The 21,643-nt window shown below is 43.0% G+C and overlaps 1 protein-coding gene and 1 long non-coding RNA gene across 2 annotated transcripts; both read left to right on the top strand.

Moving 5' to 3' along the window:
- Positions 1-5,009: 5,009 nt before the first annotated feature.
- On the top strand, positions 5,010-6,029 carry LOC139435512 (uncharacterized). Its single transcript, XR_011644760.1, has 3 exons — positions 5,010-5,328; positions 5,718-5,778; positions 5,898-6,029. It is a non-coding gene; the product is annotated as an uncharacterized lncRNA (long non-coding RNA).
- Positions 6,030-6,568: 539 nt separating this feature from the next.
- On the top strand, positions 6,569-11,757 carry LOC117460695 (uncharacterized). The gene is made up of 3 exons (XM_034102238.2): positions 6,569-7,762; positions 7,849-10,499; positions 10,822-11,757. Exons 1-2 carry the CDS (start codon positions 6,569-6,571, stop codon positions 9,532-9,534), a joined length of 2,880 nt encoding a protein of 959 aa, XP_033958129.1. The 3' UTR covers positions 9,535-10,499; positions 10,822-11,757.
- Positions 11,758-21,643: the final 9,886 nt, after the last annotated feature.

The following is a 21,643-nucleotide window of genomic DNA, read 5'->3' on the forward strand; positions in this document are numbered from 1 at the left end:
TATTCATGGGGTGGCAGGAGATGTTGAGGGGTGGCATCCCCCGGCAGAAGTATATGCTGATTTAATCGCAGTCATATCAATCAATGTTAACTTGGAAAGCCACAATATTAATATTTTAACTCAATAACATCAGGACAGAGATGTTCACAAGTCTTTTTTTGCAAGTCCAAGTCAAGTCTCAAGTCTTTGGTCACGAGTCCAAGTCAAGTCTCAAGTCTTTGTGGGGTGAGACTTGATCAAGTCTCAAGTCTTTGGTCACGAGTCCAAGTCAAGTCTCAAGTCTCTAAAAAAATAAAAGTCTCATCATGTCTCTTCTGGTTGTAATAAGCCAATTGTCTGCTGCTATCCAGTATGTTAAGAATACTGCACAGCTATATCTAAGAAATTCAAAGCATTTACTGTGTTATTATCACTCCTATATCTATTAGCATACAGTATCAGTACTGATTAGTTGTTTGTTATATGATCACTTTAAACCGGCTATTGCAATGCAATATGAGGACAAACATCACACTTTAGCTAAATACAAACAACTTATAAGCAAAACACTTCAGAATCAGAAATACGTCAAATACATCTTTGTATCAACCGTATTGTTTAATTACACTGGGTCTCTAATGACATCTTTTAAGTCTACTATTAATAAACATAATCCTCTATCCTCTCACTCAAACCCAGTGTCATGGTAACCTGATAAACCTGTAACATTAACGTTACGTGGTCAACAATAAACCTGTAACCTGCCTATAAACCCACAGATGTATTTATGTATGTAACTATGTATTTTTCTACGTTTAACGTTAGCCAGTAGATGGTGGCAGCGGGTAATGATTAACGTTACCGACCTTTTTTATGTCATGTCAAGAGTTGGATGTCAACGCCACTCAACTCAAACAAGCGTGACAAGCAATTCACTAATATTTTCAAATATTCAGTTACAAAGCTAGCAGCAAGCTAAGTTAGCATTACACAGCTGATGCTGAGCTAAACATGTTTGCTAACCGTCCATGCGTTAATGTGACTGACCTCTCCGGGTGACTTTTCAAGTGCCTGATGAAATTCGACGTTGTTGCGCCAGCATCCTTGATTTTGATATTGCAGACTTTGCAGTGTGCGCTCCTTTTGTTGGTGCCGCCGGCGTTTTGTTCGAAGTTTTTGTAGTTGAACCTAATTACAAGCGGTACAGCCGCAGGTGTGCCGCCGGTCGCCATTGTGTTACTACGAGGTAATAACAGAGGCGCGCACGTCTGCGTAATGAGCCCGGCTAAAGTAACTGGATGGCCTACCTGCCTGTCAGCCTTCCATCTGGGCACAAACTGATCTCGTGCCCTCATTGGTCATGTGCACGTTCGTGTGTGTTGGAGGAGGCGGGCTCTATAAGGAAGTAGCAGCCTCGAGCAGATTATCTCCGGTTGTGTATTTTCAAATTCTAGCGATCTCGAGCCGGTTTCTCTCAAATGTACCTACCCCACCTTTAATACGCCAAAAATAGAAAACACAATGATTGTTCACGAGTCCCAACACACGAGTCCAAGTCGAGTCTGAAGTCTTTTGGTCACGAGTCCAAGTCAAGTCTGAAGTCTCTGTGTGTGCGACTTAAGTGCGACTCGAGTCCGAGTCGCAGACTCGAGTCCCCATCTCTGCATCAGGATACATTATTGTGGCACATCATTTAAATATAAATATATAAGGTGGCAGACATCATTTAATGAATTTTAAATGAACAATAACAAATAAAAGACCAGCAGGGTTACCAAATCTATGCAGACTGCTGCAATACGTACATTAATTAACTGTCTCTTCGATGTTTGTCTGAATATGATAATATTAACAATCATATCATTCTTATCAGCTGTCAATCACTTTTATGATTCACATATTCATTTATTATTCAATAAACTATATTTTTTGGAGGAGTTAATGATGAATGTTCCTCAAGATGCTTGCTCACCCTCCTTCAAATTTGAATGACTATATCAAAACTCAAAAGATTCAAAGGAACAGTTCAGCGCAGCACGACTTTACTGCAAACAGTTACAACCTTGACTTTACATCAGAAAGAACAAACATTAAAGAAGTGACTAACTGCATCAATTAGGGTTAAAAAACGTGTATTCAGCTAAAATATATACACCGCTGCAGCTATTATGCAGTGGAAAGTCCTTACCTACTGGCCAGTTAAATCCTTTGTGCCTGTAGCCATCAGGCTGCACAACAATGTTACTGGACATAAATACACACTGTTTCCATACATCCATGCAAATATATGTAATATGTATGACCCAATATGTATTATGTTCATTTTCATTCATTTCTTACTTCATAGTTTATATGACCCAATGTAGCTATATAGGCTCATTTTTATTTTGTATTCATTTCTTATTTCATAGTTTTTGTATTTGAATCTTTGATTTTATTAATCTGTGTGAATCTGTGCTGTCCTGTTTTTCATTCTTACCCTGTTGCTGTTTGAACTGCTGAATTTCCCCACGGGGATTAATAAAGGTCCATCTTATCTTAAATCAAAGTGGTTACTTTTTTTTGGCTGGGCAGTGTAGTTGTACGTTTTATTTGACTTTCTCAGTAATTAAAACAGTTTTTTGGGGGCAGACCCCCACTGTTATGGAAATCTTAGACCTAGTCAATACTGTGGAGATATACAATTAGAATGATCAATCAATAAACTGCCTCGAAGGCACAGGTCTCACAGAGTATAGGATAGTTTGCAGGAGTGTGCGCAATAGTCACAGAATAGCAAAGCTTATACAAGATAGGGCGAGCAGACAGAGTTTTGTGTAGCGGCGGAACGCCTCAGAAATCTGCTTTCACAAGGATGTCTCATATTGTTATTAGACGCATGTCCTTGAGCTGGAGAAAGTATAACGGTTCTCAGAATATGGAAGTTCATGTGTGACTTTGTGTGAAGAGGAGGAGTCTCAACATAGTCTACCAAATCAGCTCTGTGGCCGTGAAGCGCTTGGGAATAATAACCCTCATTAAGAGTATGCAGAGAAAAAGCACATATCAGGAAAATTGTACAGTAGTGTTAGACAATGCTTTTAGAAGCATTTGGTTTTACCCAAGCGGCAAACTCTGGGGAACAGCCGGGAAGCCAATACGGAAGTGCCACACACTGCAGTTCATATAGTGGCCGATAGGCGATGGCTGCAGAAAGGAGCAATTTCCATAGACCCCCATGTTAAAATGCCCAACTTTACAGCAGAAAAAAACATGTTTCTATCCCTGGCTCTTTTATTATCGATATAGTTAGATTCCACCTTCATGATTATGGATCTGTGAGTGAATTGTTTTCTAACAGGACCCTTTTATTTATATTAGGTCTTAAAGTTGTTGCATTAATTAGGGCGTGGTCACGTTGATGGACACGTACATGCCTCACTGTCAGCTAACAGCAACTTGCCCACTCTGCTAGGCTACAACCATAGAGGCTACAACGTTAGTTAGTCATAGTACTTGACCCTTTAGCTTTAGCCGTGTTCGTGGTGATATACCAGACAATTAAGATGTCGTGCTGTGCGCTTGAATGTACTAACAGAACTTCCAAGAAGTCTACTCACAGTTTTTTTCGGTGAGTAAAATGATAATATTATACATGTTAACCCCGTTAGCAGGTGTTTGTGTGCTTGTTAGCAGTGTTGTAGTCAAGTCACCAATTCACGAGTCCAAGTCACCCTCGAGTCACCACTCTTCGAGTCCGAGTCCAAGTCCGAGTCACCAAGGGAGAGTCGTAGTCGAGTCCGAGTCCAAGTCCGAGTCACCCAAGGAGTGTCCAAGTCGAGTCCGAGTCCGAGTCATCATTACCTGTGTTCGAGTCCGAGTCCAATTCCGAGTCACTTAAGAAGAGTCCAAGTCAAGTCCGAGTCACAAGTCTTCATGTATTAATCTTCGTGGATATATGTTTTGAAATGTAGCTGCTCCTCTACATTGCTGTTATCCTGTCTATTGAACTGCTGTGAAGCGACTTTGGCTACAATTCTTGTAATAGGTGCTATACAAATATAAAGCTTATTTCTAATATTCATATTATTATTATATATAAATAAACTATATTTAAAATGAGTTACCTTTTAGAGAAGTGATTATATTTGTATGCCAATATTTTCCTATGGTAAAGTTTTCGTTTTGCACTTTTATTTTGATAGTAATAAGATTGGGACTCTTATTTTGAAGGAACTTTTACGGGTTAAATCAGTTTACTGATAAAGATTTAGCCCCAGAAAGCACATGGCTACTTAGCATGCAAAATGACGTCATTCTGCATGTTAAGTATGTGCTTTCGTGTTATGGCTGAATCTTTATTTATTGATTAGATCACGTTACTCTGATGATAGTGTTCAAGACAGCCTATATGTCTGAACTCGACCCTTAGAGTAATGTGTTACGGAGCCTTCTCTTCTATATTGTTTCCACATAACGAGCATTTTGCTCTTTTCCAATGTGGAAGCAGAATGTGTGAAAGCATACAGCACGATGCGGGGTGTGTCTGTAGACATCTCTAGACTGGAACAGCGGGGCCCAGTACGTGAACTCGCCATACAGGATAGAGGACATCAGACTCCAGAGAAAATGTGCTCGAGTCCGAGTCCAAGTCGGAGCGTCAATGTACGAGTCGAGTCCGAGTCATCGTGGGGGGGGGAATTCACGAGTCCGAGTCCAAGTCATCCTGTGCGAGAATTCACGAGTCCAAGTCCGAGTCGCGTCAATCAGTGCGCGAGTCCGAGTCGAGTCCCGAAAATCGGCACTCAAGTCCGACTCGAGTCCGAGTCCAGGACTCGAGTACTCCATCTCTGCTTGTTAGCTTAGCTTGTTATGTAGCTTATTAGCCAGCTAAGGACGTAACCCTCTATACATGTGTATATATATATATACAGTTTAGTTTATGATTCAGCCTTGGGTAAGACTTTTATAGTCTATGGCTATGACGCCCATAATGCTAAATGGGAGCAAATGTTAAAAGGGGACCCAATTATCCCAGTGGTGGCCGCCGGAGTCCGCCGCCGAAGCTAACCGGAGCCGTAGCTAGCCCTTTGCAGCTCCGTTAGCTTCGGCCAGCGGCGGAGTACGGCGTTATAACTGGAGATCAAGGAATGCAGCGAAACGCGGACTTGGTTCGCCTGCAGCCCGCTATAGTATTAGCCAGAGCTATTTAATAGAAGAGTTACGACATCTCCGTTCACTCCAATGGACCACTTTTTTACAGCAATGGCGGATCGTGGAGCCTCTCAATCGTTCCCCGGAAGTTAGCGCCAAGGCTGGCAGAGCTGTGGAGTTGCAGCATAATACACCGTTCGTGACGGACTTTTAAAGGTAAGAAGAAGTTTAAAGATTTATATTGCGGATATTATCAGTACATCTGATTCAAATTAACATGTGTATTAAAGGATGTCAGTGGATTATCCCTAAATTAGTAGATTTAGGGAACGTTTACAGATAACAGATTAAGCTAGCATACCGAAGCAAGTTAGCAAAACACGTTGAACAGCCTTTTAATTGTAAATTCCGTTCTCTTAATGTCATTTCGTCCAACATGTTGAATTAGAGAAGAGGGGCTTCTAAACGGGATTGTATGCGGGGGTGGAGGGAGTTAAATATTAGATAAATATAACTTTGGTGCGTGTAAGAGTGAGTGTTTTTAGCAGAGCCATATTGTGTCCTTGTGATTCTGTTGATTATTACCTGTCTGTATAATGTTGCAGCTCATCTGATTCTGGATTGATGGCAAAGGGAGAGGGACTTAAGTGAGAGTGAAAACACAAGGTAAGTTTAATACTACTGTTTTATATAAGTAAACACCTTATCTCCCCAAGGCATTTCCCATCCAATAGGTGTGCTGTGTGTGTATAACCCTTTCTCCTGTCTGTTACTCCCTCTTTCAGCACAAGAACCAGAGGGGGGTTCAGTGGAGCCTGAATACCTGCACTGAGACCCTCACCCTGCACCCTGAGTCTCAACTCTGTGTTTTTCAAGCCTTTCCCTGTTTTTTTGTATTAAACAAAACATTAAGCTTTCCCAATGGCGTGGTTTTCGTTTTATGAAAAAGTGCAAATGCAGTGTTTGTATATAATTACATCACATATTGTGTTGCTGTTGGTCGTGAAATTGCTCCTGCTGACTTGAGCCAGCCATTTTTTCCTCCGCTCTGTGTCAGTGGGGAAGCCGTACATTCGTACTCCTTTCTCTGAGCGATTAGAGCATCCCCAGGCAGCACAGCAAACCATGGTGGCTACTAGGAGGCAGCACAGCAAACCAGAACAACACGGAGGAAAAGGCACCGACAAACTGCATGATATGCTATTCAATGTTTATTGAATCCCATGTAATGTAGCTCAGTGTAAGTTCAATCAGGAAGACAACAGCATCGGGTGTCACACGTTATTTCAATAAGTGATCAGGGGCATTACGCCCCGGCTAGCCAATCATCGCACCTGCTAACCTCTTTAAATCTGCTCTCCCCTTCCTGTCAGTTGTCATTTCAGGTGTCAACGCAAAAGGTAGTAAACGAATACTCCTCCGTAAACACTCAGAAAAGAAAGAAAAACAAACCACAATGTCTAACACAGACTCTTCCGAGAACGAACCGTTTTCGAAGGATCTCGATCCTGGCTCCGATGTACCTCCGGATGCAGCTTCGAACTCCTCAAGCCTCCGGCGCATGAGCGCCCGCCTGGCTTCCCGTGACAGCTCACAATCAGCAGAAGCAAACTTCATAATCACCCATTTACGGCAGCAGGGTATCTCTGCAGCCTCAGATCTCCCTCTCTCCCAGCTCAGGGAGCTCTCGGACCAAGTCTCCGGCGCGGTCCATCAGCCCAGGGCAGCAGCCCCAGCAGCTCCAGCCAACTCTCCAGCTATCACCCCCGAGAGGCCGGAGCGAGGACGCGGGCGGAGCCGCGGGGGGAAAAGGAAAAAAAAGTCAAGTCCCTCTAGAGCCGGTCCATCTAAAAGGTCCACCTTTCCACAGGCTCACCCAAGCGTCGCCCAGCCCGGGAGCCCCGGTAATCAGCCACTAACGGATAGCATAGCAAACTCCCTGCAATCGTTGGCTAGCTCTATGCTGCTAATTGACGCTCGCCTGCAGGCCATGGATAAAGGCCCCATCGGAGCTTCAACCTCTTCTGCGAACTGGGCCTCGGTCCCCGCTTCGCTGCCAACAGGATTTATGCCAGGTCTCGGGGGTTTCCCTCCACAAATCATAGCTCCCCCTCACTCCCTGGCTTCAGCACTCCCAGCGCCTCACTCAGGTAGGCCTCATATTCCCCAGAGCGCTCACATTTCCTCTCGGCTGAGAGCGAAAATCCTCGAAGGGAAAGACATAAATTTAGTCACCCTCATCTTGCCTTCCCCGGAGTGCGACAAGTCAATCGCCACGGGAGGAAGCATCACTGCCGTTTTTAAGTCCGCAGATCCTCGGCTCCTCAGAGACCTCAACATAGGACAATTTCTGGTTGCTTTCGGCATCTTCCGCGATGTCCTGTGTTCCGTTTACCCGGAAAGAAGAGTTGAGTTAGACGCTTATCTGGGCCTCATCGGCGATCTTTATCTCAAATTCGGGAAATCCACGTTCTACTCCTATCACAAGAGCTTTTCTAGCAAAGCAGCGCTTCACTTAGCCCACTGCAACGTTCGCCTGGACTGGTCCGTGCTGGACACCGAGCTGCTCGTGATGGCGACTGGCGGGCAACAAGTTGTTTCGTGCATCAGCTGCGGGACGCAGGGCCACACCTCCCCCTTCTGCCCATCAGTGCCTTTCTCCGGGTTCAGAGCTTTTCCTGCGTCACAGTCGGGGAATAATAAACAAAAAAACCAGGTGCAGAATAGTACCTGCAGGGAGGCTCACCCGAAGTCAGTTTGCCCCAGGCGCGGGCACGTGAAGTTCCCGCAGCAGAAACCACGTGGCGGAAAAAACTCCTGAAACATCACCTTTCCACCCCCATCAACATCCCACATTTAGCAGCAGCGCTTTCTACTCACCCAGATCCCGTGTTCGTAGAATATCTTCTGTCAGGGCTCTCTCAAGGGTTCAGGGTCGGGGTTATTTCTCCTCCCTCCGTGTCCCTTGTTTCAAAAAATCTGCAATCAGCATTTAAAGAACCCACCATAGTCTCCCAGCTTATCGAGAAAGAACTCAACAAAGGATACCTTATCGGTCCGTTTCACTCACCCCCGTTCTCAGTGTTCCGGACAAGCCCAATAGGAATAGCCACGAGTAAATACTCTGAGAAAAAAAGGCTGATTTTCGATCTGTCCGCACCCCGCTCCGGCCCGTTTTGCAGTATTAACAGCCTTATTCCTCCAGAGCCATTCTCCCTTCATTATGCCTCAGTCGATAACGCAATCAAACTAATTAAGTTTGCGGGGCAAGGAGCCTGGCTCTCCAAGGCAGATATTACTGACGCATTCAAGATCATTCCCATCCATCCATCCCAGTGGAACATGTTCGGTATTAAGTGGGAAGCTAAATTCTACTTTGCAGTTCGCTTGACTTTCGGGTGCAGAAGTAGCCCCTGTATTTTTAATTCCTTTTCCGAAGCTCTCTGCTGGATTCTGCTGAATAATGTCAGGATTCCCTCCGTTCTCCACTTGCTGGACGATTTTCTCCTCATAGATCCCCCTCGGGATAACTCAGGCGCTTCCCTGGCGAAACTCAAATGCTGCTTTCAGGAGCTAGGCGTCCCCCTGTCCGGAGAGAAAACCATAGGACCCGACACTAGCTTGGAGTTTTTAGGCATCACACTCGACACTATAGACATGAAAGCATCTCTCCCCATCGCCAAACTGCAGCGCATACGCGACATCACTAAATCCTATTGCGAGCAACAAGTCATCACCAAACAGCAGCTGCTCTCCCTCCTCGGGCACCTCAACTTTGCCATGCGCGTCATCCCCCAGGGGCGCTCATTCATCTCCCGCCTCCTGGACGCAGCGTCGGCTGTAACAAACCTCCACGACCGCGTGTTTCTAGACGAAGGCTGCCGCTCAGACCTATGCTTCTGGTCTCTCCTGCTCGCCCACTGGAATGGCATCACCTTCTTTTACGACGACCTCGTGTACTCCTCTGATTCCATGAGGTTTTTCACGGACGCTGCCCCATCCGTGGGTTTTGGGGGTTTCTTTCAGGGAGAGTGGTTCGCGGGCCCGTGGCCTCCCTCATTTCCCAATCATGCCTCATCCTCCGCCCTGCACGAGATCTATCCGATTGCTGTTGCCTGCCACGTGTGGGGCCACCTCTGGCTACGGAAACGCATCTCGGTCCTCTGCGACAACCAGTCAGTGGTCTGGATCATCAATAAAGGTCGCTCCTCTTGTAGTGACATCATGCCGTTCATGAGAAGCATCACGTGGTCCTCCCTCACTCACAACTTCTTCATCTCAGCTCGTCACGTCCCCGGCCACCTCAATATAGTGGCTGATTCCCTCTCTCGCTTTCAATTTCAGACCTTCCGGAACCTCTGCCCGGAAGCCAGCCCGCAACCCGTTGGGATTCCTCCTCTGCATCTCCTCTCTCTACATTAAACAAGAGCCCCTTAGCTAGGCACCTAGAGTCGGCCAGATATTTTATGAGGAAAGGCTTAGCCACTTCCACCCTCAGAACGTACGACTTTGCATGGAGAACGTTTGCGTTCTTTTGTGTTTCCGTAGGCATCTCACTTAGACCCGTTCTCATCCCCACCGTGTGCGCCTTCATGTGCTACTGCGCCACTGATCGCCACCTCAAACCCCAATACATCCGGGGCCTCTTAGCAGGAGTACAATTTAACGTTCGCTGCTTCGATCCCAGCTTCCCCAGCTTGCTTGCTAACCTATCCGTTAAACTCATACTTAGAGGTCTTCTAAAAACGTTTCCCCCAGCGTTAGACCATAGACGACCCATTACACTCTCCACTCTGCGCCTTATGCTCTCCAAACTTAGAGAAGGATTATTTTCTCCCTACATCGACGCCCTACTCGACGCCGTATTTCTGCTGGCATTTTATGCTTTTCTTAGACCAGGCGAATTTACCACAGCTTCACGATCATTCAATCCCAATCAAGACGTCTGCCTTAACGACCTATCCTTCCACGCTAGCCATTTTAGTTTAAACATTAAACACTCAAAATGCGGAGGCGCTTGCTCCGTCATCGCAGCTCGCAACGATTCCCCGTTCTGCCCTTATGGATCCATGATCAAATTCCTGCGTCTTAGACCTTCCATTAATCCTCTCTCACCACTATTTCTTATTTCAGGGGATTTTCCCTTAACTCAACACCAGTTCAATCATTACCTTAAGCAAGTTCTCATTAGATCCGGCTTATCGCCCCAATTATTCTCGGGGCATTCGTTCAGGATAGGCGCAGCTACCTCCGCTGCTAATCAAGGCGTCTCATCCTCATCCCTGCAACAACTCGGACGATGGTCCTCCTCTGCCTTCACATCCTACATCCGCCCGGACATCAGTGCCGTGCTGGCTATCCAAAGGTCCCTCAAACACTAAAAGATGGTAAATATACCTATAACTGGTGGTGGTAACATGTCAGCATGTATACGTGTCTATGGTTCCGGATCTGTCAGGCTATGACTCCGGATCTGCGTATGCTAATCCCGCAAGTGCAGGTCGCGAACGTGGGTCCGAGTCAAGTTGCCGACTCAGGTCCGCGGTTAGGTTTAACCCTGCGGGCGCAGGTTGCGGACACAGTGGGTCTGCGTCATGGTAAACCTGCGTGCAGGTTTCGGGCAGTGGTCCCGCACATGACTAACCCCGCAGCCCGGAAGCGATTCCGGCGCTCATCATGTCCCCATGTTAATCTCCTTTTCATCCATAGATCTCCGCAGCCAGCCGCAAGGTAAGGATTGCTCACAGCTCCGTACTTCATACTTCCCTTCTTTTGGGGGTTCATCAGAGCGATTCTTTCCCTCCTGAATGATCATCCTGCAAACCCGGGGCCTAGTCGCCAAAACATCATTACAGTTACTTGTTGTAATACGTCAATCACTATTCCCGCATATCATGTGTCCCGATAAATAAACATGTACTCATACATCACGTCTCTCCTGATTGAAATGTAGCTCAGTGTAAGTTCAATCAGGAAGACAACAGCATCGGGTGTCACACGTTATTTCAATAAGTGATCAGGGGCATTACGCCCCGGCTAGCCAATCATCGCACCTGCTAACCTCTTTAAATCTGCTCTCCCCTTCCTGTCAGTTGTCATTTCAGGTGTCAACGCAAACCCTCCTCCACCCCTTCGCCTCCTGTCTCCTAAATACAGGGCCAAGCTAAACCTTCTCCCTTCAGATCGGACTGAACTACTATCACCACCACCAGTGTCTAGACCCCGGGGGGTTCATCAGAGCGATTCTTTCCCTCCTGAATGATCATCCTGCAAACCCGGGGCCTAGTCGCCAAAACATCATTACAGTTACTTGTTGTAATACGTCAATCACTATTCCCGCATATCATGTGTCCCGATAAATAAACATGTACTCATACATCACGTCTCTCCTGATTGAATTTGCAATGGATGTTCCTAAAACAACACATTTAACATCATCATTATCATCATATGCTGCTAGTCCTGCTGCTGCTGCTAGTCCTTTGATAGTCACCTGTCGGTCTCCTGTCCTTTCTGAAAGCCATAAAGATGACATTAGTCATTTAGATAACTTGTGTCCTCAGTTACCATGGGATTACTGAAACTACCATGAATTTAAGAAAATGGTAGAAATGAATCCAATCTGAATTTTAAAGCATTACTTTAGATCCCCTCCCTCTAAATGTATCAATAAACATTAGAAAGTGATGCTCCTGACTACCATACAAGTTTAAGAAGATAATATTGGTTTGAAAGAATTCAAAGCTATAAATAAACAGCAACAGGCTCTTTAACAAGGTACTGTTAGTAACATGTAAACTAGTTGTTCACACTAATCCTAATATTATCACTTAATATTAGCAAATTCGATTTTATTTTTTAAAACATATTGATGTAAATACATACACATATCGATTTGTTGTATAAATATTGCAAATCAAAACCTTTATTCACTAATAATTAACAAAAATCGTAGTTCTATCTCCTGTTATCAATGCATTCACATTGCCCGCCATGAACTTCCGGGGAACGATCCCTCGTCTACATGAACCACGTGACGATAACCGTTTTTGGACTTCCGGTGTCGTAACTCTTCTATCTATATGGCGCTGGTATTAGCTAAAGAAATGATGTTGAACAAGGCTTATTAAGCTGAACATCGCCACAATTGTTCTGCTATGTATCGGTACTTATTTTATTTTCTTAACGTGTGAATGACAAGCATTAAGAATAACAACAAATAGCTATTTATCTTGCATATTGTCTCGTTTGATTATGAATGTAACGTTTATATAGTGGAACTACACTGTTTTATCAAAACCAAAGTGCCACGCAGTAACTTGGTAGGCCCATGCATGTATTTCAGCAGGAAATGTGCCACCTAGATTAAATTTACCAACTATATAGAAATATTTGTAAAAGTTGTTCATGCGTTATACTTATTAAGTGAATATGAATTAAGTGAATTAAGTTGTCTTTGGGTCGGTTTTCATGTATTTTTGAATAAAGGTTTCCTTTAGACCGCGGTGAATTTAGTTTTATGTTGGATATTCGATGGACATTCGCGGACCCGCCAGCAGCGTCAGTTTCCCGGACCCGCCAGCAGCGTCAGTTTAACAGGGAGATCTTCTCCGCGAAACGAGGCTTTCACTTAGGGACCATCAACAAATGACTTTTACAATTAGACAAGAAAAATGTTCTTTTTAATAAATCGACAGCTTCTCGATCGTGTGAATGTGAAGCAAATTCACTCTAGAGCATACATTCATTGAACACACCTCTTTTTATTGCATATTAACACTCTAAATATTTTTATATTAATATTTTTGATGGAAATATTAGCTTATTTCTTCAATACCTTCCAGGTATTGTGACCGATTCACTCAAAATCAATGCTGGGTCAAATAACTACACTGGTTGCATAGGACACACCTCTTTTTATTGCATTTTAATACTTTAAATATTTTTATATTAATATTTTGATGGAAAAATGAGCTTATTTCTTCAATACCTTCCAGGTCATGTGACCGATTCACTCAAAATCAATGCTGGGTCAAAGAACTGCACTGGCTGAATAGGACACACCTCTTTTTATTGCATTTTAACAGTCTAAATATTTTATATTAATATGTTGATGGAAAAATTAGCTTATTTCTTCAATACCTTCCAGGTCATGTGACCTAATCACTCAAAATCAATGCTGGGTCAAAGAACTGCACTGGCTGAATAGGACACACCTCTTTGTATTGCATTTTAACACTCTAAATATTTTTATATTATTATTTTGATGGAAAAATTAGCTTATTTCTTCAATACCTTCCAGGTCATGTCACCGATTCGCTCAAAATCAATGTTGGGTCAAAGAACTGCACTGGCTGCATAGGACACACCTCTTTTTATTGCATTTTAACAGTCTAAATATTTACACACATTTATGCATTTCCTCAGTCCCTTTTAGAGTTTTCACTAAATTACATTAAACAGGCTGCTCAGGAACAGAAACTGTAATTGCAGTTTAAAGTCTGATTTGGAAATATAGTTTCTGTTATAAGTTTGTAAGCTGTATTTACATTTTCCATCTTCATATTCTCCCCCTACAACATGCACCTAATCATCTTGGGTTATAATTAGGGCTGTCAGTCGATTAAGTGTGTGTGTGTGTGTGTGTGTGTGTGTGTGTGTGTGTGTGTGTGTGTGTGTGTGTGCGCGCGTGCGCGCGCGTGTGCGTGTGATCGATCGTTGGAGCTATGTGCAACTCAAGGCATATGCTCGAACGGGAGCTGCCTGGACGCTGCAATCATGAGTGTGCTGACTTCTCGTACAATGTCCCGCTGTCTGGCTGCCTGCATAAAGTCAAGTGCTCGGCGCAGTTGTGTGGATAGGGCGCTCCTCTGTTTTCATTTAAACAGCTCCTTATATCCGTTAGCGCAGCTAGCTAGCACCAGATGCTAACAACAACAATAGCCGCGTTCACACTGCGGTACGGTAATGCACGTAAGGTCTCTCTCTCGCTCGCTCGGGCCACACACACACACACACCCTCCCGGTCCTCCCGATGGCCAGTCGGTGCCTGCCGGTGAGTGTGGAAGTGTGGTCTGCCACAAGCGGGCGGCAGGAGCGGGGCTGTCAGCATCAGCTTGTAGATGGTATTTTAAACTCGATGCGCTCTGAAACTACGGGGCGGCCGAGGAAAAAAAATACATATGCGTTAATCGCGTTAAAATAATTAGTGGCGTTAATTTTTTTTTGCGTTAACGCGTTATTAACGCGTTGACTTGACAGCCCTAGTTATAATACTTCATGTCCTTTGTCCTTCACCTCACTCTTTACCAATTTAGTCCATGCTTTACTTTCAATCAATCAATCAATCAATGTTTATTTATATAGCCCAATATCACAAATGTTACATTTGTCTCAGTGGTCTTCACAGTGTGTACAGAATATCAGTATGACAATACGACACCCTCTGTCCTTAGACCCTCACATCGTACAAGGAAAAACTTCCAAAGAAAACCCAGTTTAAAGGGAAAAATGGGAGAAACCTCAGGGAGAGCAACAGAGGAGGGATCCCTCTCCCAGGACGGACAGACGTGCAATAGATGCCGTGTGTAAATTGAAAAGATAATACATTTGCAACATAGGTAGTCCAAATGTTTGGAAATGCATGTGTGTATAATAGGAAGATGAATCCACGAGGATATCCATCCAGGACCTATGATCCAGGACCACAGCCACGACTCAAGATCCAGCGCTCGCGATCCAGGACACAGGACCGCAGGATCATCCATGACTCCGGATCCCAGCGTATATAGACACCAAAAAGAAAGACATTTGGGGAAGCTGGGTTAATCGGAACATGAGTGTACACGGGTATAGACAGAGAGAAGGAAGAAGTAAGATGTCCCCCGACAAACTAAGCCTATATCAGCAAAACGAGGGGCTGAATCTAATCAGCCCTAACTATAAGCTTTATCAAAAAGGAAGGTCTTAAGCGCACTCTTAAAAACGGATAGGGTGTCTGCCGCCCGAACACAAACTGGAAGCTGATTCCACAAATGTGGAGCTTGATAAGAAAAGGCTCTGGCTCCCATTGTACTTTTAAAGATTCTAGGAACAACCAACAACCCTGCATTCTTGGAACGCAATGCCCTAGTAGGACAGTAGGGTATAATGAGTTCTTTAAGGTAAGATGGCGCCTGCCCATTAAGGGCTTTGTAGGCGAGAAGAAGAATTTTAAATTCTATCCTGTGTTCTATAGGGAGCCAGTGTAAGGCAGCCAGAACAGGAGTAATGTGGTCCCTTTTCCTAACTCTGGTTAGTACACGAGCCGCAGCATTTTGAATCAGCTGAAGCGACTTGATTGACTTCTTGGTACTCCCTGATAATAAAGAGTTACAATAATCCAGCCTAGAAGTAACAAATGCATGGACTAGTTTCTCTGCATCGTTTTGAGGCAAGATATGCCTGATTTTTGCAATGTTACGTAGATGGAAGTAGGCGGTCCTTGAAATTGATTTTATGTGGGCGTTAAAGGATAAATCCTGATCAAATATAACACCAAGATTCCTTACAGTCTCACTGGAGGCCAAATTAATGCCATCCATAGTTAGTATGTCTTTAGATAATTTGTTTCGTAGATTCTTCGGGCCAAGTACAATAACTTCAGTTTTGGTCGTGTTTAACATCAAAAAGTTTAAGGTCATCCACGTTTTTAAGTCCTTAAGGCAGTCTTGAATTTTATTTAGATGATTAATTTCATCAGGCTTGATTGATAAATATAGTTGAGTATCATCCGCATAACAATGAAAGTTTACAGAATGATTCCTTATAATATTGCCTAACGGAAGCATATATAATGTGAACAAAATAGGTCCGAGCACTGAGCCCTGTGGCACTCCATGGCTAACTTTGGTTTGCGTGGAAGATTCATCGTTAACACGTACAAACTGAGAGCGTTCAGATAGATAGGACCTAAACCAGCCTAAAGCAGTTCCCTGTATGCCAACTAAGTGCTCTAGTCTTTGCAATAGGATATCATGGTCGATAGTATCAAATGCAGCACTAAGATCGAGCAAACAAGAATAGAGACAAGTCCCTTGTCTGAGGCTATTAGAATATCATTTGTGACTTTAACCAGAGCTGTCTCTGTGCTATGATGTGTTCTAAAGCCAGACTGAAAATCTTCAAATAAATCATTGTTTTTTAAGTAATCACACAACTGTTTTGCGACCGCTTTCTCAAGAATTTTTGAGAGGGACGGAAGATTAGAAATAGGTCTATAGTTGGCTAAAACCTCTGGATCGAGGTTGTGCTTTTTAAGAAGCGGTTTTATCACTGCTACTTTGAATGATTGTGGAACATAGCCTGATAATAAAGACATATTCATAATATTTAATAAAGAAGTGCTAATTAATGGAAAAACTTCCTTCAACAGCTTAGTTGGAATTGGGTCTAACATACACGTTGATGGTTTAGAAGAGAGAATCATTGAATGTAATTGTTCAAGGTTAATGGCTGAAAAGCATTCTAGTTTACTATCTAGTGTAATATTAGAACTTACGATTCCGGGAGCTGTTGATAACACTATACTGGTCGAAGGCAAGAGGTCATTAATTTTGTTTCTAAGAGTAACAATTCTATCGTTAAAAAAGCACATAAAATCATTACTACTGAGTGCTAAGGGAATAGAAGGCTCAATCGAGCTGTGGCTCTCTGTCAGCCTGGCTACAGTGCTGAAAAGAAATCTTGCATTATTCTTATTCTCATCTATTAATGAAGAGACTTTCTGACAATATTTACTTATTCCATTGTTACAATTAAAATGCTGGAGAACAATTTACACACTTTGAACATAGTAAGTCTTAGAGAAACTCACATTTCCCTGTGCGTCTTTTTCCTGTTGGTCCACTTTTCTTTTCTTCACCTTTGTGGCAGGTGGGCTCTTGGGGTTGTGTAGTGTTTTTGGTGGATTGAAGTACTTGGACTTGGACTTGGTGTGACCAGCAGAACTTTCCCGCTTGTTCCACTGTTCCTCGTGGTCATCATCTGGCCTGCTAGTTTGTCCAAAGTTTTTGTCCAGAATATGCATTGGCAGATTGTGTTGCTCAAAGTGCTCTATATATCTTCCTTGTATTGAGGCATACATTTTGGAGACGAACTCAGCTGGTCTCAGGTACTTTTTTTTTAAAAGGATGGAGTGTTTGACCAACCCAAACCAGAGCTCAACATGGCAGTTGGTATCCATGGTTTTATGACTTCCATCTTTTTTAGAGGTACCTTTTCATTAGCCGCTTTCACACCGCAGGACTTGCCGTACTTTAGTGCCAGCACTAAAATTCCACGGCACTGAATCCGCCAGGGGGCCAGTACCAATCGCATTCACACCGCAGTACTTTCCCTGAGGCAAGATTACGCTGACGTCACTTCGTCTTCTTCTTCTCTGGGTTTACTGGCAGGCCGCAAAACCACTTCACGGGAAGTACAAAAAAAAACGAGAGAAGAAGAACTACACGGGGGAGGGGGTATAAAGCCCATCCGCTGTATGAGGCGTTTGTTTACTTTCCGACCTCAGACATGATGGAGTTCATAAGGGTAATTTACAAATAAAATACCCCATTATAACAATGGACTTTATCTTTATGTATTTATTATATATTACCCCCTCAGGCTGATTTTGGAAAAGGACATCAACCCTTGTTTGGTGTTTTTCCCTTATTTATCTAAAACAAATGATATGATAAATTACTTGTGTTTATGTGTGTAAAACTTGTGTTTCTGACTGCTCTCACATTCTTCTATTCTGCAAATTTGGGGTGGGACACAATAAATAAAGCTTCGCCAGTTTGTTTGTTTTATTGCACAGTCAAGACATAACAATAACGGCATCATGCTGTTCCAGGTGTGTCGTATGCATGTAAATTGAAGTTAAATAACAGTGTGAAATGTAAAATAAAGTGTAAGTAGTTTCAAAACAATGTAACAGTGGCAATATAAATAGCAGCAGACACGCCTTAGTGCAAGTTAGGTGTCAGTATTAAAAAACAGTGGTATATAATAACAATAGAAAATCGTTACCACTCTTATTATTGTGGTCTTTAATTTTGTTATAGTCCTGCCTGAGTTTCTTTATTTTTACCCGGCATCCGTGTGCACTGTGCACGATTCCCAGCTCAAGTAGCGAACATCGCTCAAAACATTTGGAGTTGGGAACTGCTTTCTGTAGAAGCTGCTGCATCCCATCCTTGGAGTAAATTGCCAGAAGCGCCGACACTTCCTCATCATTCCACCGCTCCGGTGTTGTAGTACGTGTGGTCATAACTGCTTTAAAGTACAAGAAAACTACTCGCTCAGGTGTGGATGTGGTTTTGTAGCGAGGAAAAAAATGGCTGCCTCACAAAAAAAATTCAGAGTCTAACGGGGCGTGGTTTGCAATTCGCCCAGCCAATAGAAATAGAATAGAAATTGGCAGTCTTTTATCACCAGGTTCGTACCACCTCTCTAGCAGGGACTGAAAATGGCCGAAAGAGTTCCCGGCACTGAGTAGTCCCGGCGGTGTGAACGCGACATTATTGGTACTAACGGAACTAAAGAACCAAAGTACCAGGGAAAGTCCTGCGGTGTGAATGCGGCTTATGTCGCGACAGATCCCCAAGCAACAAACCACTCCACAATGGGAAGATCCCCATGTAGTTTTTTAACAGTGCATCAATGACACCAGGACAGGGATAGTGGTTTTTTACATGAACAGCATCGTCAGAGAGAATGTCACTCTCTGCTTGGTCCCGCCTGACTTGAAAAGCTTGTGTAAAAGGGGACTTTCCAATAATGCTATGAGCATTTGTTTCCATTTTGCTTTCCTCCTCTCCCATTACATGTCCACTTTCCTCCAGTTTCAAATCCCGAGTTTGCAAAATGCACTCGTCGAGGTACATTTAGCTCTGTTTCACCGAATGAGTGTACTCCTGCATCAAAAAACACACACACATATGATAAAAAAACATCAAGGGCTTCCTGCATACTTGTGCAGTTCAGGATGTACGCAAAACAGAATGCTGCATATTCCTGTGTGTCTACAGTTTTTTTTCCAAATGCTTGTGACACAGCCTTCATGATATGAGCAGAGCACAGATGCAGCACAGTGAAGTTAGGAATCAGTTCAGTTTATCCAGACACTATCTCAAATGCTCTGTCAAGGTACACTGACATATTTTCCCTGTTAAAAGACAGAAGCACACTGTTTATCAGAGCCCAACTATAATCTGTCTTAACCTGTGCTATCTTTCTTTTTGTTATGTAAGACAACTTTCTTTTAAATTCCATGAGCCAGTGGGAAATAGATGGAATGGAATGGCTGTTGGTGATCAGTTCTGTGACGGGCAAGGGAGGCTTATCCTTACCCATTCCGGGCAAAACCAAAGCATAATACAAGACCCGCTTATTTTGATCAGGAATTTTCTGTATCACGCTGCCTGTGGCATCAAGGTAGAGAGTCGTAGGTGTTGGCTTTTTCAAGTGCTCAGTCAATATCTTTATTCCAGCATCTGTGTATAAATGTACAGCAAACGGATCAATTTGTAGGTGCTGAAGATAGCCTTTTGATGATGCATGACTGCTGCTCTCTTTGATTATTTTTGATTCAACATGAGTTCAAGCATCATGTCATCGTGGAGCCTTGCACTTTTCATCACTTCAGAGGATATTTTCTTTAACACGTCTTTGGTGAGGCTTATGCTTATGTTACCAGCCATTATTTCCTCTACTGGTGTCTGTCTTAACATAATGTAATAATAATTGCTGACACCACTGGTTAAGGCTTTGGAAATTGTTCCTCTTCTTGTGTATTTTCCTAACCCTAACCCTAACCCAACATTGATTTTGAGCGAATCGGTCACATGACCTGGAAGGTATTGAAGAAATAAGCTAATTTTTCCATCAAATTATTAATATAAAATATTTAAAGTATTAAAATGCAATAAAAAGAGGTGTGTCCTATGCAGCCAGTGTAGTTCTTTGACCCAACATTGATTTTTAGTGAATCGGTCACATGACCTGGAAGGTATTGAAGAAATAAGCTAATTTTTCCTTCAAATTATTAATATAAAATATTTAAAGTATTAAAATGCAATAAAAAGAGGTGTGTCCTATGCAGCCAGTGTAGTTATTTGACCCAGCATTGATTTTGAGTGAATCGGTCACATGACCTGGAAGGTATTTAAGAAATAAGCTAATTTTTCCATCAAAAATAATAATAAAACTTATTTAAAGTATTACAATGCAATAAAAATAACGTAACCAGATGAGTGATTACAGCGCCCGGTAACATTTTACACACATTTGTATCATACAGATGCAGGACTTGTACACGCCTGTTATCTAAGCGACAGGTCCGCACCATAGACTGTATATATAAATGGACGTAGGGTCCGTGACGTCACCCATAGGATTCTGCAGAGTTGCCGTGAAGCCCTTAGTAGGCGGAGTCGGCCACTAACGGCTCAATAGTGACGTCAGAGTTCAACTCCCGCCTTCTCCAGCCTGCTCCAAATAAGGGCAAAGAGGCGGAGCCGAAGCGGGACCTGCTGCCACCCAGCTGGAAGTTCCAGCTAGCTGAAGCTACCAAGCTAAGCTAACATGCTCCCCATCTGCACACTGCCGTCGCATTTTACGTTTCTAAGGTAAGCGGCCATGAAACTATTCAGCAAAACTATAAATAATAATCTAAGTTATTGAGTATTTAGCATAATACTTCAGAATCTTAAAACCCCTTAACGTTTGTATGCAATTGTGCTAAATTCAACTCTGGAATCAAGCAAATATTAATATGTTTGCATGACATTAGTTATTTATATTTTGATATCACTTAACCATACGTTTAATACATTTAAGTCAAGCTAAGGTACATGTGATGGTAGCTAGTTAGTGCTCTTACCTGTGAGGCCAACAGCATAATAACCAGACTATCATTAAAAATAAGTACCAGTTCTAGATCCTTGACTTTAGACAAACAATTCAAAAGACAAAATGTATTTAAAGACCAATCTTTATTTGAATGTGCCTCTTAACCTGAGATATTAGTTATACAGTAATAGTATTGACAATCTAAAAAAACTGAGCAACTCAACAGTCAACTTTATGTTTCTTATTGTCTAAAGCATTTATTATTTTCATTTCCCCCCTCTCATATTCAGTGTGGACGGATTGAGACAGCGTGGTGTCCAGAGGGCTGCAGAGACTTCAGGGAGAAACCTCCGTGTGATGGACATCCTGTCTGTTGGTTTGGAGAGGACTGAGGGTCTTTCCTCAGCGAGGAGGACCAGGGCTGATGAAGGAGCCCATGCTGGGCAAAGCTGATACCAACTGCACAGGCCTAGTCTGTCACTTTATTTGACTAAATGTGTTTACTTATACATTTAATAGGTTTACACCTTCTGTCCATATGTGCTTTTTATTTAAAACATTTGATTAACTTTTGGTTCACATTTCAATAAACTGTATTTGTATCCTTTCGTCCATTATTCTTACTGAACATGTTAGATTACACATTCACATCTGA

Source organism: Pseudochaenichthys georgianus, chromosome 16 (assembly GCF_902827115.2).
Source record: "Pseudochaenichthys georgianus chromosome 16, fPseGeo1.2, whole genome shotgun sequence".
Classification (NCBI taxonomy): Eukaryota; Metazoa; Chordata; class Actinopteri; order Perciformes; family Channichthyidae; genus Pseudochaenichthys; species Pseudochaenichthys georgianus.

Coding starts and splice junctions, on each gene's coding strand:
- LOC117460695 (XM_034102238.2), top strand. CDS start 6,569: ATGTCTAACACAGACTCTTCCGAGAACGAACCGTTTTCGAAGGATCTC. Junction 7,763..7,848: donor CCTCCCCCTTCTGCCCATCA/GTGCCTTTCTCC, acceptor TAGTACCTGCAG/GGAGGCTCACCCGAAGTCAG.